Genomic DNA, 13390 nt, shown 5'->3' with positions numbered 1-13390 from the left:
AACCAAGGCTAACAAGATCATTCATTTTCCTATTAACAAAATGTAGGTCACATTAGATTATTTTTTTACCATTTGTATTGTTTACTCAGCATGGATAGTGCAACTAGACCAGTCTGTTTAGAGTCAATTCACTTTCTGGTTCTCATGAACCAGTATAGTGCTGCTATGTTTGGTTACTTGTCTTGGGTGGATGAAGCTCCCCTGCAAGAGGCTAATGCAAAAGGGATACGGATGCAGATTCTGGAACGCAAATGAGCTATATCAAGTGATATAATCCTCCACCAAGAGAAAAGGGTGGCCTATCATGAAGCTTCTGATGAGCATAAACTTCAGAGGCAGTGGCTGTCAGTATAAGCCACCTTCATTTCCATCCACATGATCTTCTCAGGGATGGAAAAACAAACGTGCGCACAGCCTCTCACATAGTAGGGAGCTAAAGTACAGCATGGTTGAAAAGATTCCTTTTAAGTGGATTCATGCTGCAGTCACTACAGAACTACACAACTCAGAACCCCCAATACAGCTGCAATCCCTGTTGTTGGCTGCTAGTACCTGCTATCAGAAGACTAGGGATATGGAGGGGCAACTTTTTCTGAAAGTTCCTTCCCCTGAAATTACAATACGGGGGGGAATGGCTATCTTGCAGCCTCAAGAGCTTTGGAGAAGAGCCAGTGGCTGAAGACAAAGAATGGAAAAACTTTTTTAATGAATATGATAATGTTCTGGACTAACACCTTTCATCATTCTTTCCCTAAAGAGAGACTTCCTCCCCAAACATCCATACACTATATTAACACTGCAGATAAACTGAACCACAGCTACTGGGGGAGAGAAATTATTTTTCAATAACCATATATTATATAATTAACAGGCCTAATAGAATATCTATTCATTCCCTTGGAGAGCAGTAGTGTTTGCAAGCAAAATTTAAGTACCAACTAATAAACTTTTCTAAAGACATGCAAGGTCAATCAGACAGAAAATGTGAATTTGGAATTATTTTTGAATACATTCTGGGTCTGATCCAAGCAGATACTGAGGCCCCACAACTATCATTAGAGCCAGAGAGCGAGCACTGAAGAAGCTGCAAAGTACTTTTTAGAGATTAAGACCTTTGTTTTAAATTCACTGGCATACATTTGTACCACACACACATTTTGTGTTTACATCACCACCATTTGAATTTCCACATTTCGTTTTTAGACACAAACCAGAGTAGATCTAATCTATTTAGGTTTTCAAATCAATTAATTTCCATTCTAGTGAATTGCTCTCTGATCTTCTCTTTGCCTCGTAGCTCTTCTTTACATGGGCCACAGTGTATGTCAATTCCACCTTTTCCTCTGTATTTTTATTTATACACTTTTCTCTTCTCACTTACAAAACTCTTTTCCCCTAACAGTATCTATTCCTATATTTTTTAAAGCTCTTTCTATTCCCTGCCATATTTCAGGGGCATCCTAATTCCAGACTTCCAGTTGCCCTGAAGCCCTAACAGCATTTTCCCCTCCCTAATGGCTTGTGTTGGGTTGGTGGACATTGATTAAATCACAGTCCAACATGTTGACAGTGAAAAAGGTTTCCACTTAAAGCACGGATCTCAAACTCAAATCACCAAATCACAAATGAGGACTAGTACGTTGGCCCAAGGGCCGCATCACTGAAACCTTTTCATATAACGATACAAAAGTATAGTAAAAAATGAAGAGTAATATACTATGCTATTAAAAGTCAATTTAACAACTTTTTAAAAACTGTAATGCAAAAAGGGGTTTTAGTAAAATATAAACACCTGTAACTATTCCTTATGTGGTCAGTAACACTGATGATGATCTACACTAACAGTCTATCAACATAGCTGTAATGGCAGGAACTTTTTTAAAGTAACTATTCTTACAAAATACGTTGCCACTTTTAACAAATATTCTTCCCAACTACTCACAGCAAAGAATCATACATACTGAACTTCATACCTCAGACTGCTCATCTAGTCCATGAGGCCCCGCCCCTGCCCCGCCTCTTCCCACCCCTTCCCCACCCCCATTCCAACCCCTTCCCCAAATCCCTGCCTCTTTTCCACCTCCTCCCCAAGCATGCCGCCCCTCCATGCTCCTCCCCCCCTTCCTCCTGGAAAGTCCTAAGTGCCGCCAAACAGCTGTTTAGAATCAGGAAGCGCTGGGAAGTAGGCAGAGGAGCGGGGACACGGTGCGCTCAGAGGGGAGGACGAGGGGGGACGGGGGGAGTGAGGGGAGCTTGGCTGCCGGTGCAGTTGGCGCCTATGGCAGGCCGCAGGAAATAACTCTGCGGGCCGCATCGTGTTTGAGACCCCTGACAAAGTGTGGTTTTATTTTGAGAAGTGATTCTATTAAACTGTATTGTGAGGCTCCCTGTTTATTATGCCTCACTCATTGAAAAACAATTGCCCAAACAGATGGTTTGTGTTGTGATATTGCCTAGGAACCCCAGTCATGTACCCAGATTCTAGTGTGAGATCAACAGAACAAGTGGTAGAAGACAATATGTTAAGCAGCCAGCTCTGCAAACACACCTTGGGATCTGAAAGTCAAGCTATGTTTGTCTTTTTGTCATAGTGATAGATTCTGCAGGGCAAACACTTGTGCAACCCTCTGAAAAGAACTGTTGCATGTTACAAGCAGAATGTGAACTTGCAATTGGAGCTTTGCTAACAAGTCACAAGCCAGAACAGAATCTAGCTCAATTTCCAGTAGCTATGCTGGTTCTGTATTGTAAAACAAAAAGGGGAAATGTAGCAAATTTTTGGGTCACAGACAAAACTCTGAATACACGTAGAGAACAGACCTGTTGAGCAAAAGGTTGCTGCTTTTACATAATATTTTACAAGCCAAAATGAAGATCTGCAAAGCCTAAATTAATCCAATTAAACAAATTTGTAAACGGAAATGAGTAATCAATTTAAAAGGAAAACGCCAGTGATTAATTATAATTCTTAGACAGCTATACACGTTAAATAAGAACGCTTTTCGTTTATGATAAATGATTTTCAGTACCTCCTTTTAGAAAATAAGGCTTGCTTTTTCTCTTGGTGGGGCCTACTATCTTAATGATACTCCCCTGCTTGATGGTAAAAATTGGTACTGACAATCTATTTCTGCTTTAGAAAACTCTGGAAATCAGATTTCCCTGAATTGTTACAGTAACATTATTTACCTGGGATTGGAACAAGGTACCCTTTGAGTATTCACATTGTCACATAATGGTTCTCCTCCATGGTAGATACCAGTTCGGACATAGATCTGAAAATAACGTGTTTAAGCATTATCACCTGTTATAGCCCACTTGAATGCTAGACCCTAGTCTGAACAAAGGTTTTACTGTAAACACCAACACTATTAGATGCTGATTAGAACCATGTGTCACACTTTAATTTCTATCAATTTGAGAAAAAGCTATATGGCATAAATGAGTTCACATACTGTCAAGTATTCTTACTGTGCTTCTAGTACAAAATTTTAGTTTACTATCTCTGCATCACCATTTCAAAGTTAGTTATGACAGCATTTCAAATAACTAAGTAGTAACATAACTGGAATTTATCCTTGATTACCAGGGAAAGCCATGGGGATGGAAGATAAACTGGGCAACTTCCAAGCACGCAAAAGAGCTAGGGTGGTAACAGTTTATGCTGAAATCTCTTTCTTTCTTTCTTTCAAGTAAGGGTAGTAAACTTGTCCCAGTTCTTACAGTAATGGCTCTTTAAGCATAGTATTTGTTGTTTTAAGATACACAAGAAAAATCTTTACTTATTTTTTCCTGCTTCTCCCCAAGTTTATTTTAGATAAATCACCAAATTAAGACCTGATACTACAAATTGCTAAGCAATGCTCAATGCTTTGGGTTTCACAGATTGTAAGTTACAGTAATATGTAAAAGGGAAAATTTTAGAAGAAGTTTTATGATGCTTCTTATTAAATGAATAAGACCAAAATTCTCAGATTTAGGTGTCTAAAACAAGTGGCCTAATTTTCTAATATGTCATGTAATTCCTAGTACCCACTGAAATCAATGTCAGCTGAGGGTGCTAAAAAACTCTGAAAAATCAGGTAATGTATCTGGATACCTAAAGAAAGATTTAGGTACTTTAGGCAGCCAAGTTTGAAAGCATGGGCCTGAATTTATGTACTGACTTCTATGTATGTCAAAAGAAAAAATGGTGGCATTAGGAGCAGCGTGTGCGCACACCACTTTTAACTTCTGGAAGATACTTTCAATTTTGTTTTGTTTTTTAAAGAGGCGTTTATATGGCCTTTTCAAATACACTGCAGCTTAACCATAATTTTTTCCTTATTTGATGGTCTATCACAGGGGTGGGCAAACTTTTTGGCCCGAGGGCCACATCTGGGAATAGAAATTGTATGGCAGACCATGAATGCTTACAAAATTGGGGTTGGGGTGCAGGAGTGGGTGAGGGCTGTGTTTGGGGGTGCGGGCTCTGGGGTGGGGCCAGAAATGAGAAGTTCAGGGTGCGGGAGGGGGCTCCAGGCATGGGTGAGGGCTCCGGCTGGGGGTGCGGGCTCAGAATGAGGAGTTTGGGTTCAAGAGGGTGCTCCAGGCTGGAATCGAGAGGTTCAGAGGGTGGGAGGGGGGATCAGGGCTGGGGTAGGGGCGTGGGGAGAGGCTCAGGGGTGCAGGCTCCAGGCGGTGCTTCCCTCAAGCGGCTCCTGGAAGCAGCGGCATGTCCCTCCTCTGACTCCTACGCTGAGGTGCAGCCAAGTGGCTCTGCACGCTGCCCCGTCTGCAGGCCCCACCCCTGCAGCTCCCATTGGAGCGCCAGAGGGGACCATTGGACCGTGTAGGAGCCGAAGGGGGGGGGCCATGGCTCTGCTTCTGGGAGCCGTGTGGAGTGGCCCCCGACCCTGTGCCCCAGCTGGAGTGCGGGAGCAGGGCAAGCCCCAGATCCCACGCTCCCAAGCGGGAGCTCGAGGGCCGGCTTAAAACAGACTGTAGTTTGCCCAGCCCTGGTCTATCATGTACTTTTAGTTAGAAAATGTGCTTTGAAAATATAAACTTTGCTAGTTGTCTGTGTGCTCTGTATGCGCCAAGGCCCTGTCCAATACTCACTGGTTAGTGGGAGTCCTTCCACTGACTTGAAGTGTGAGTTAGGCCCCTAATCAACACTAGTAGCTGGTATCAGCATATACTGTTGACCAACTGATTCCCTAATTTTGTTAGAGAGGCCTATTGAACTGAGTGTGGCTCAGTGTTTTCATTCTGATTCTAGGCAATAATTTAACATCCATGCATTCAGAATTTCACTTACCTTGTCAATGTCTCGAATGTTTACATTTACATAGGTGGCACAAAGAATTCTTATCCTGAGAGCACTGTTTATGACCCAGAGAGATTTGGCTGAAGCTTCGCCATTCATGTATGGTGTAGCTGTAGAGATCCGCCTGGAATAAGATGGCATTGTAAAGGTATCCAGTGGCAGCTGGGTATAAAGGCTTTCCTTAGCCATGAGCATCAGGTTGGGCATTCGGCCAAGCATTATACAACTTCTTATGTACTGCAATAGTTGGAAGAAAAAAAGAAAAAGAAAAAAAAAGACTGTTTTGCTGTATTTTCTTTGTAATCAACACTTAAAAATATTAAAGGAAAGTGTATATACAATCCAGAAGACTAAAAAAATTACATTTAATGAGCTCTTGTAGCAGTTATCTTTATAGCATCCTTTACATTATTTTCAGTTACAACACCAATGCTTTTAACTAGCTTATTGCACATGACCAAGCAGGCAGCATGATATACAAATTTGAAGAAAAAAATAATCAATGTCTGCAGCAGTAGCACATTCTATCTGAATTCCATGTTTCCAGCTAGCGGTAAAGGGCTGGAGGTGTCGTGTTACAATTGTGGTACAGTCTCTAAAGAGAAAGCAACACAACTCAGTCAGTCTCTGTCACCAGGTCTATTGAGTAACATTGATGTCTGCTCCAAAGGGAGCAGCTCACCCACTCTTCCATCCAGTGGTTCCCTGTCAAAGTGATAGCTATTACTTAAGACAAAAAACCACAAGGCTGGGAGAAAAAGAGATAAACCCAGGGACAAAGAAAAATTAAAAATGACTTACCTATAATTTCTGCAGTGGAGGGATACTCAGTATTGTTATATCAATAACCACAAAGCAAACAGGAGTTAGAATATCTATTTCTAAATAAAAATGTCATTTACAGTAGTAATGTCTATTTTGTAATTTAGCATTCTCTCTCTCAGAAATGTAGGGTGGTATTTCCAACAGTGCTCAGCACTGGCCTTTACTCGATCAGAATAAATTCCCACAGACTTCAATGGGAGCCTGGGTAGACCAAAGCTGAGCACTTCCGTTGCATTTTTATTTATACGGCAATTAACTGTACACAGTAAAGTCAATTGCACAAAAATTTAAGCTAGTTGGCTAATATGAATTTTCATTTTCTGCCTTCTGAATTAGTTTAAGAAATGAAACTTAAGTCAGTCACAGAATCTTAATACATCAGTCCCTTACTGCCCTCCCAATTTTAATTCTTCTAGTGTATTTTTAAATAAATCCATTAATTTACAACAAGTAACTCACCTTATACTGGCTCAGAGGATATTTTTCTAGCAAGTATTCATCACAGCCGCACACTTTTAAAATATACTTGCCCTGGTACTCTAAAACGCAGAGTTTTAGTTGTTCAGATGACAGCAACATACTTCGTGTTTTTTTCCTGATTGCTTCAGCAATAACTTGCTCAGGAACACAGTCATGGTTGATTTTTAAGGTATATTTCTGCTTGTCATTGTTCGGGGACACTATTACCCATATCACCACTATTATTTGCCCTGGAATAATGTGAAATAACATCAGATTCTATTATTGCCCATACATAGTCTTCTAAAGAAACTGGTCAGACTCGGAATTGCTTGTCATAATCCTTACTGAAAGAACATGCAGGCACAATTCACAGCCCAAAGTGCAGAGAACCTTCTGCAAAAGTGCTCAAAGGACTCTACTTACATTGACTTCTGAAAAAGCCATTCTGGTCTTACTGTCCAAGTACATGTACATTCAAACTGTCATTTAACTACAAAACTATTTCTAAACAACTAGTACTTATTCAGCCAATCTTTTTCCACTGACAATATGACTATTCTGTAACTAAGGACTAAAAGATAGTTTATGTTTCCAGGATCATTTAATTCTACATGTTCTAAATATTATTAGAGACGCTTCTGAACTCAGACAAAAATGCTAATAGCAGCTGGCAAATCAGTCCACCCTGTCACATACTCACTGAAACAGTTGCATCAATCAGTGCAATAACTGGATAACTCAAGCTGTAAAAGTTTTCCTAGTTCAATTTTCTATATTCTATGTGCTTGATCAAATGTGGCATTTCTTTTGAGTTCAACAACTACTAAGCAGGTTATCCTGACTGAAGACAAAGCGTGTAACCAAATTGTAAGACGTTGCTAAAGTGTATTAAATATACTACATAAATAACAATTCACCTGTCGGCCATCACGAATTGTACTAACTGAAATTTTTGTTAATAGAAATAAGTACCATTAAGTCATTATAGCAAACATTTGTTTTACCTTTATCTAGTTTACTGTATATGTGCTTGGGCAGTTCAGGTGAAGATTCAACATTTGGCGGACAGACATATAATGCTCTACTATGGGGTGCATTCACATCTCGAAGATCCACTGCTTCTTTACAAACATTAAGAATATTTCTTCTGAAGTCCTGGACTTCTGGATCCTTAACCATATCAAATTCACAGACAGGCATGCCAATAGCAAAACCTAAGATATTGAAAAAATACTTAAATAGTCAGTGACTAATAAATATATCGTAGTACACTTTTCATAGAAATACTATTTTTCTATTGCTTACAGAATAAACATCCTGTATTTAAGCAGCTTATAAAAGCAATTCAAAATACTTGTTCACACTTTATATTAGCCACTAGTCCTCCACTCCTGCAGCTATGCTGTATAATGAAATCAACCTTATAATGGTAACAGTATACCTGGTAAATCTGGCAGCACTGCATTCAGGAGCACATGAAAGGGTTAGAACGGCATACACTCACTGAAGTAACCTGGGAGCTTCTGGGTCACTATAGGATGCCTCCCCCTGACCTCATCACAGCCAACATCCTCCAATAAGAACAGGACTAATGAGACTTCCTCTGAAGTCAGTCAATGAAGCTCCTTAAATTCGCCAGAGGAGTTGCTGTTACAGGACTCTCCCCAGACCTTGACTGGGTTTCACAGTGTGCTCAGAGCCCTCATCAGCTTCCTTCTATAACTTCAAGATCTACTTTACTGCACGTCAACTTTTCAATATTCTAGAACAGCTACAAGATTTAAGCTTTGACTGTCACATTAGGCACTTAACTTAGCTCTGGAAGATTCAGCAAGGGACCAATCCTGCAAATTCTTACTCAAGCACGTAGTTCCATTTACCTCAGCTGGACTACCCACAGACGTAAATGTTTACAGGATGGAACCCTCAGATTCTGGGCGTCACTTCAGAAACATGCTATGGGGATTGAGGAGGCATGCAAAGTTGTATCAGCATCCCCATTCCCGCCTCCTGCTGAGGCCACAGTTGCTTGTGAGGGGTTATTCGGCCACTCCCATCCGAGGGGCTGGGGGGGAGGAGTGGGGGTGTCGGGGGAAGTGTGTCCTCACTGACGGCTGGCCGAGGGCAGGTATTGAGCCTGATTTGCTCCAGACTCAGCTTTGGCCCAGGCTGCCACCCGAGGAGCAGTGCTGACAATGCAGTCAGTAGGAGCTACAGCCTGACCCAATGCCCCCACAGGTCCAGGGGAGACACCACAGTGCTAGTTGGTGAGGAGCTATGGCAAGGCTGGGCGGAGGGCCAAACCAACTGCCCCCCACCCCATAGCAAATGATGCCTCTGCTCAGACTGTACTGATAAGTGATTAAGATAACCTATTCAGGACCACTATTGTATTTTTCAACTTTCCTGAACTTGGAAAAAAGTCTATAGGGGTTCTCAAACTGAGGGTTATTATGTGGGGGTCGTAAGCTGTCAGTCTCTACCCCAAAATCCCACTTTGCCTCCAGCATTTATAATAGTGTTAAATATAAAAAAAAATGTGTTTTTAATTTATGGGCGGGGGGTCGCGCTCAGAGGCTCGCTGTGTGAAAGGAGTCACCAATACAAAAATTTGACAAGTACTGGTCTATACTAACCATTTAGTTTATCCTAAGTAACATTTTGGGGCACCCTGGGGGGAAAAAATAAGTTCTCTCACTTGAGATGTCCCTATTACAATAAATTTAAGATGCATCTGTTAGAGGCTTTAAGATTGGCTCATAAAACTTATTTTTAGCATGAATATTTACTGTAGTGCCACATTCAAGTGAGCAGTAAAGTGGCAAACTCAATGAAAAAAGTGAAGATTTTTATCACCCGGTTTTATCTACAAGATTTTATTTTACAAAATATAGTTATCTGATTTTTCAGACTGATAGACTGGAGCAGGATAAGAAGAAAGCATTTATACAAAACTGGTTTGCTGTAGTGATTATTCCAAACAGTTATTAGTCAATCAAATACACCAAGGAGTGAGAATACTCACTCAACACTGTAAAAGAAAAGAAGGGGTGAGCCAACTGGTTTTGTACTGTGATGTGGTTATAATTGTAAAACACATTGTTGATCAGTGCTGGATAGATAAATACAAAAGCATACTACCATAATTTGCATTATTAAACCAAACATTCCCACCTAGGTTTGAAAAAGTTCTGCTCCCTCCTCCCCCCCATCTCATTCTCTCTGTGAAGTCGTCTTTTCTAAGCATGCTTTAAAAAAACAAAAACAAAACAAAAACAAGGCTATTTAAAATCATTATTTAAATCTTTTTAAACAATTGACTTAAATCAGATTGAGGCTACGTAAAACCAATTAGACACTCTGTGTTAACACATTACATTAAAATTTATAATGAACTAGCCTATTTGAATTTTCCAAAATTGCTATATATAGGCAAAAGAAAAAATATCAAAAATTAAGGCTCTGATCTTGTAAACATGTAAGCAGGTACATAACTCTGCTCACAGGAATAGTGCCACTAACTTCAACAGGATTACTCATTTACTAAAAGCTAAGTGCATGCATAAGTGTTTGCAGCACTGGGGGCTAAAATTGTATTTTATTAAAAAACTTCTCTCAGTAGCATAAAATCTTTGTCATTTCAAAACAAAACTGCTTCAGTGTTAAAGAAAATTATTTCAATACATTAAACAAAGTTATTGCAAACTTTATTAAAAAAAAAATAAATCACTCAAGCCAAAGTTTTCAGAAGCAGGAACCTAAAAGTTAGGCTCTTAAGACACACAGTATGGATGTTAATGAAATCCTGGACTTGTCTTTTTCATTTTAAGTGTGAAACTTCTTAGCAGAAAAAAACTCTAATAATCTGAAATTCTACTAACAAGCAGGAAACTAATTAAAAAGAAACAAGTAGAAAATATCCACTTTAGCCATACAAGAATATAAAATAGGAAGAGAAAGAATTAGCAACATATAAATAAAAAAAAATCTGATTTGAATGATAAATATTACTTGATATTTTAAAATCATGATTTTTTTTATCCACTGTCTTGTTTCCTCCACTCTCCCCTTCACACTCACAAACTCACCCTATCTACTTATACCCACCCCTTCATACACTTTTCAAGCCCTAATAGCCAGCAAACTAAACAAACAGCACCAAAGATATGGAGCCACAGAGACAATGCTTTGTTGAGAACCCAAGGCCCTCTCACCCCCTTTGAACAATCTGCTAGGAAAGAGTGGAGTAGACTTAGACCAGATCACAAGTACTTGCCCAGTGGCTGCATCAGAATTTAAGTGCTTCAGAATTTAAGATTTTTTAAATCTCTAATCAGTCTCTAATCTTTAAGAATACAAAAGTAGTTACAATGAGTTTAATTTTATTCTGCTATTACATGCGGGCAGAATCTGGAAAAATTACCATTTATTCTTTCCCCTACGCTCACTTTAGGATGAAGAGGAAGGTTCTGGATTCCTAACAGGGTGCTGTCCACGGACCCTACACACAGGAACTCCATCTTTTGTAACCATCAGCTATCAAGTGCCTAAAATGTGAATTCCCCAAACACACTGGATGGAGGCACTCTCTCTCTTGGCACTGCTCCCTGATTCTCCTAACTGCTGCAAGAATAGCGGTTGTCTGCACTGGTCAACCTTTTCCCAGCCTCCATTTGGGGTTCTCCTCCCTAGTGTATACCTCCAGTGCCTACCTCTGTGCTGCCACCTAGAAAAGTCATAAGCAACAAAGTGAAATCGACCAGATTCTTGGTCAGCTTCACTGTTGCTTACAGGGTTTCCCTATTACTCTGCTGCAGATTGGGAAGGCTTTGAGTAGCTACAGGCTTGTTTACACACAAAAGCTGTACCGTTTTACCTATTCCGAAATACAAGGTACAACCCTAACATCCGTTAGCTCTTCAATCATTACTGTTTCACTGAAGATCTCAAATTGTTTCTGTTTATTACTGTAAGGTAATAAATCAAATACAATCAGTATCCAGTTACAGTGTGCTCTTCCTTGGCATTCATTGCTCATGCTTGGGACCATATGGCAAAATTACCATGGAAAACAAGTAAAAGGAACCACGGTGGAATTTTCCAAAGGAACTAAATCTGTGTCTACAGACAAAAGTTGGATTGCTTTCACTATACTGAGAGCGATAAAACAGTACAATCCCACAAGTGCGTCACAGTTATATTAGTATGGCTTATACCAATAGAGAAAGGTGAAGAAACCATTCTGGTACAAGATACATTTATAACTGTGTCCACACTAGGGATTGTACTGATAACTATTTCACTTTAAAAAAAAAAACATCCCTAACAAAAATAGTTATACCAGTACAAAAACTGCAGATAAACCAGGCAAAAAGAAAGACATTGCATCTGTTTACAGACTTAGAAAGATACTGACTTATACTTGGTTTATGGCTGGAAATTTATCTTCTAGCCTTAATGGCTACACACTTTTCCTTTTAAACAAAAGTTTTGAGTCTGCAAAAGTTGATGACTTATTAGGGACAACTTCACATTCACCATAGTTAAGTGGATTTTTCAAGCTCCTTCTCCACCCCACAGTAGGAAATATCTGTTTTATATTTTGACACGGCTACACCAAAAGCTCCCTACCTCCCTACATGCTACTCCCTGAAACAATCGAGACAATCAATAACAGGAATGACTTCAGGGTTCAGAACCCATTTGTACAATAATTTTACCCATTTTAAGAGGACAATTTCTACTGTTTTAAAATTAGTAATAAATAGTGTTCCACAACCATTTCTGGGGAACTGTATAAAGACAAAACCAAAAAAACCCACACCACTTTCAAATTATTATTATTTTTTTTAAAAAACACTTTCCACTGACATTTTGCTTTAAAAAAAAATCCCTCCACTGCTAGTGAAAACCTACTCGCTCTCCAAAATGAGAACTGCAGCAGTTAAAATCCCAACTTTTTATTTGCACAACACAATAAGAGTGTGCTGGTTTTATTGTGATCACTGTCTTCGCTATATAGCTCATAACACCACCCTTAATCTCTGCCAGACAGCAGCAAGTTACAATTGATGAGAATCACGTGCCCATTTCAACTCCTCTTTCAGTATTTTGAAGAGGACAAGCTGATTAAGTTTATTAACTAGGTAAATCAGAGAAGCTTTAAAACACAGAACATCTTACCAATTTCCCGATTAAGAATCTTTTCTTCTCTGTTGCCTACTGGTTCAATGACTTTTAAAAAAGGCTGAAAGAGCCGCAGGTCGCAAAGTCGCCGTGTTTCATCAAAAAATTCTTCTCTTTCGGCTTCTTGTGTAACACTTACGAAAATGTAAGAAGATTCATCTTGAAGGAGCTGATAAAGAGGGTATTTTCTTGCTTCTTTGAAGAGTTCATGCTTGATAGTCAGTAGTGTGGCCTCACGAAGGCATTCTAGAGTCACTATCATTCCATTAGGTAGAAGACACTCTACAAGGATCCTTGGTGGCATCAAATGGATGCCCCATAGTTCACCAGATGATGGTCTTGGAGGCATCTTCTTAATCTTTTGGTAAACTTACAACAGAAACCAGTTTAAGCACAGATTCCTACAGGAGAGACCTAAATAAATGTAAAACATTAAAACATATTATAATGAAAGATATAAACCTCACAAATTAGAACTGATAGAGCAGCTTTATCTAGACTCTTATATAACCCCAACTGACATAGTATCTGAGCACTTCTGACATGAAATTGGGGTAGGACATACAAATTATTGCATTTTACCAAGGAGGGTAGGGGGAGGCAAACCCA

General features: G+C 39.6%; 1 protein-coding gene across 1 annotated transcript in view; it reads right to left on the bottom strand.

Annotated features, from left to right (window-relative positions):
- The window catches only part of PIK3CA (phosphatidylinositol-4,5-bisphosphate 3-kinase catalytic subunit alpha), a 46985-nt gene extending 33855 nt beyond the window's left edge, over positions 1-13130 (bottom strand). Inside the window, exons 1-5 of the mRNA XM_065410550.1 lie at positions 12779-13130; positions 7600-7809; positions 6593-6843; positions 5300-5545; positions 3190-3275 (exon numbers count right to left, since the gene is read on the bottom strand). Coding sequence (XP_065266622.1) covers positions 3190-3275; positions 5300-5545; positions 6593-6843; positions 7600-7809; positions 12779-13130 — 1145 coding nt within the window. The remainder of the gene's footprint in view (positions 1-3189; positions 3276-5299; positions 5546-6592; positions 6844-7599; positions 7810-12778) is intronic.
- Between the last annotated feature and the right edge of the window lie 260 nt (positions 13131-13390).

Source organism: Emys orbicularis, chromosome 9, assembly GCF_028017835.1.
Source record: "Emys orbicularis isolate rEmyOrb1 chromosome 9, rEmyOrb1.hap1, whole genome shotgun sequence".
Lineage (NCBI taxonomy): Eukaryota > Metazoa > Chordata > Testudines > Emydidae > Emys > Emys orbicularis.
The sequence above is the reverse complement of the archived record's forward strand: the minus strand, read 5'-3'. Positions and strand labels throughout refer to the sequence as shown.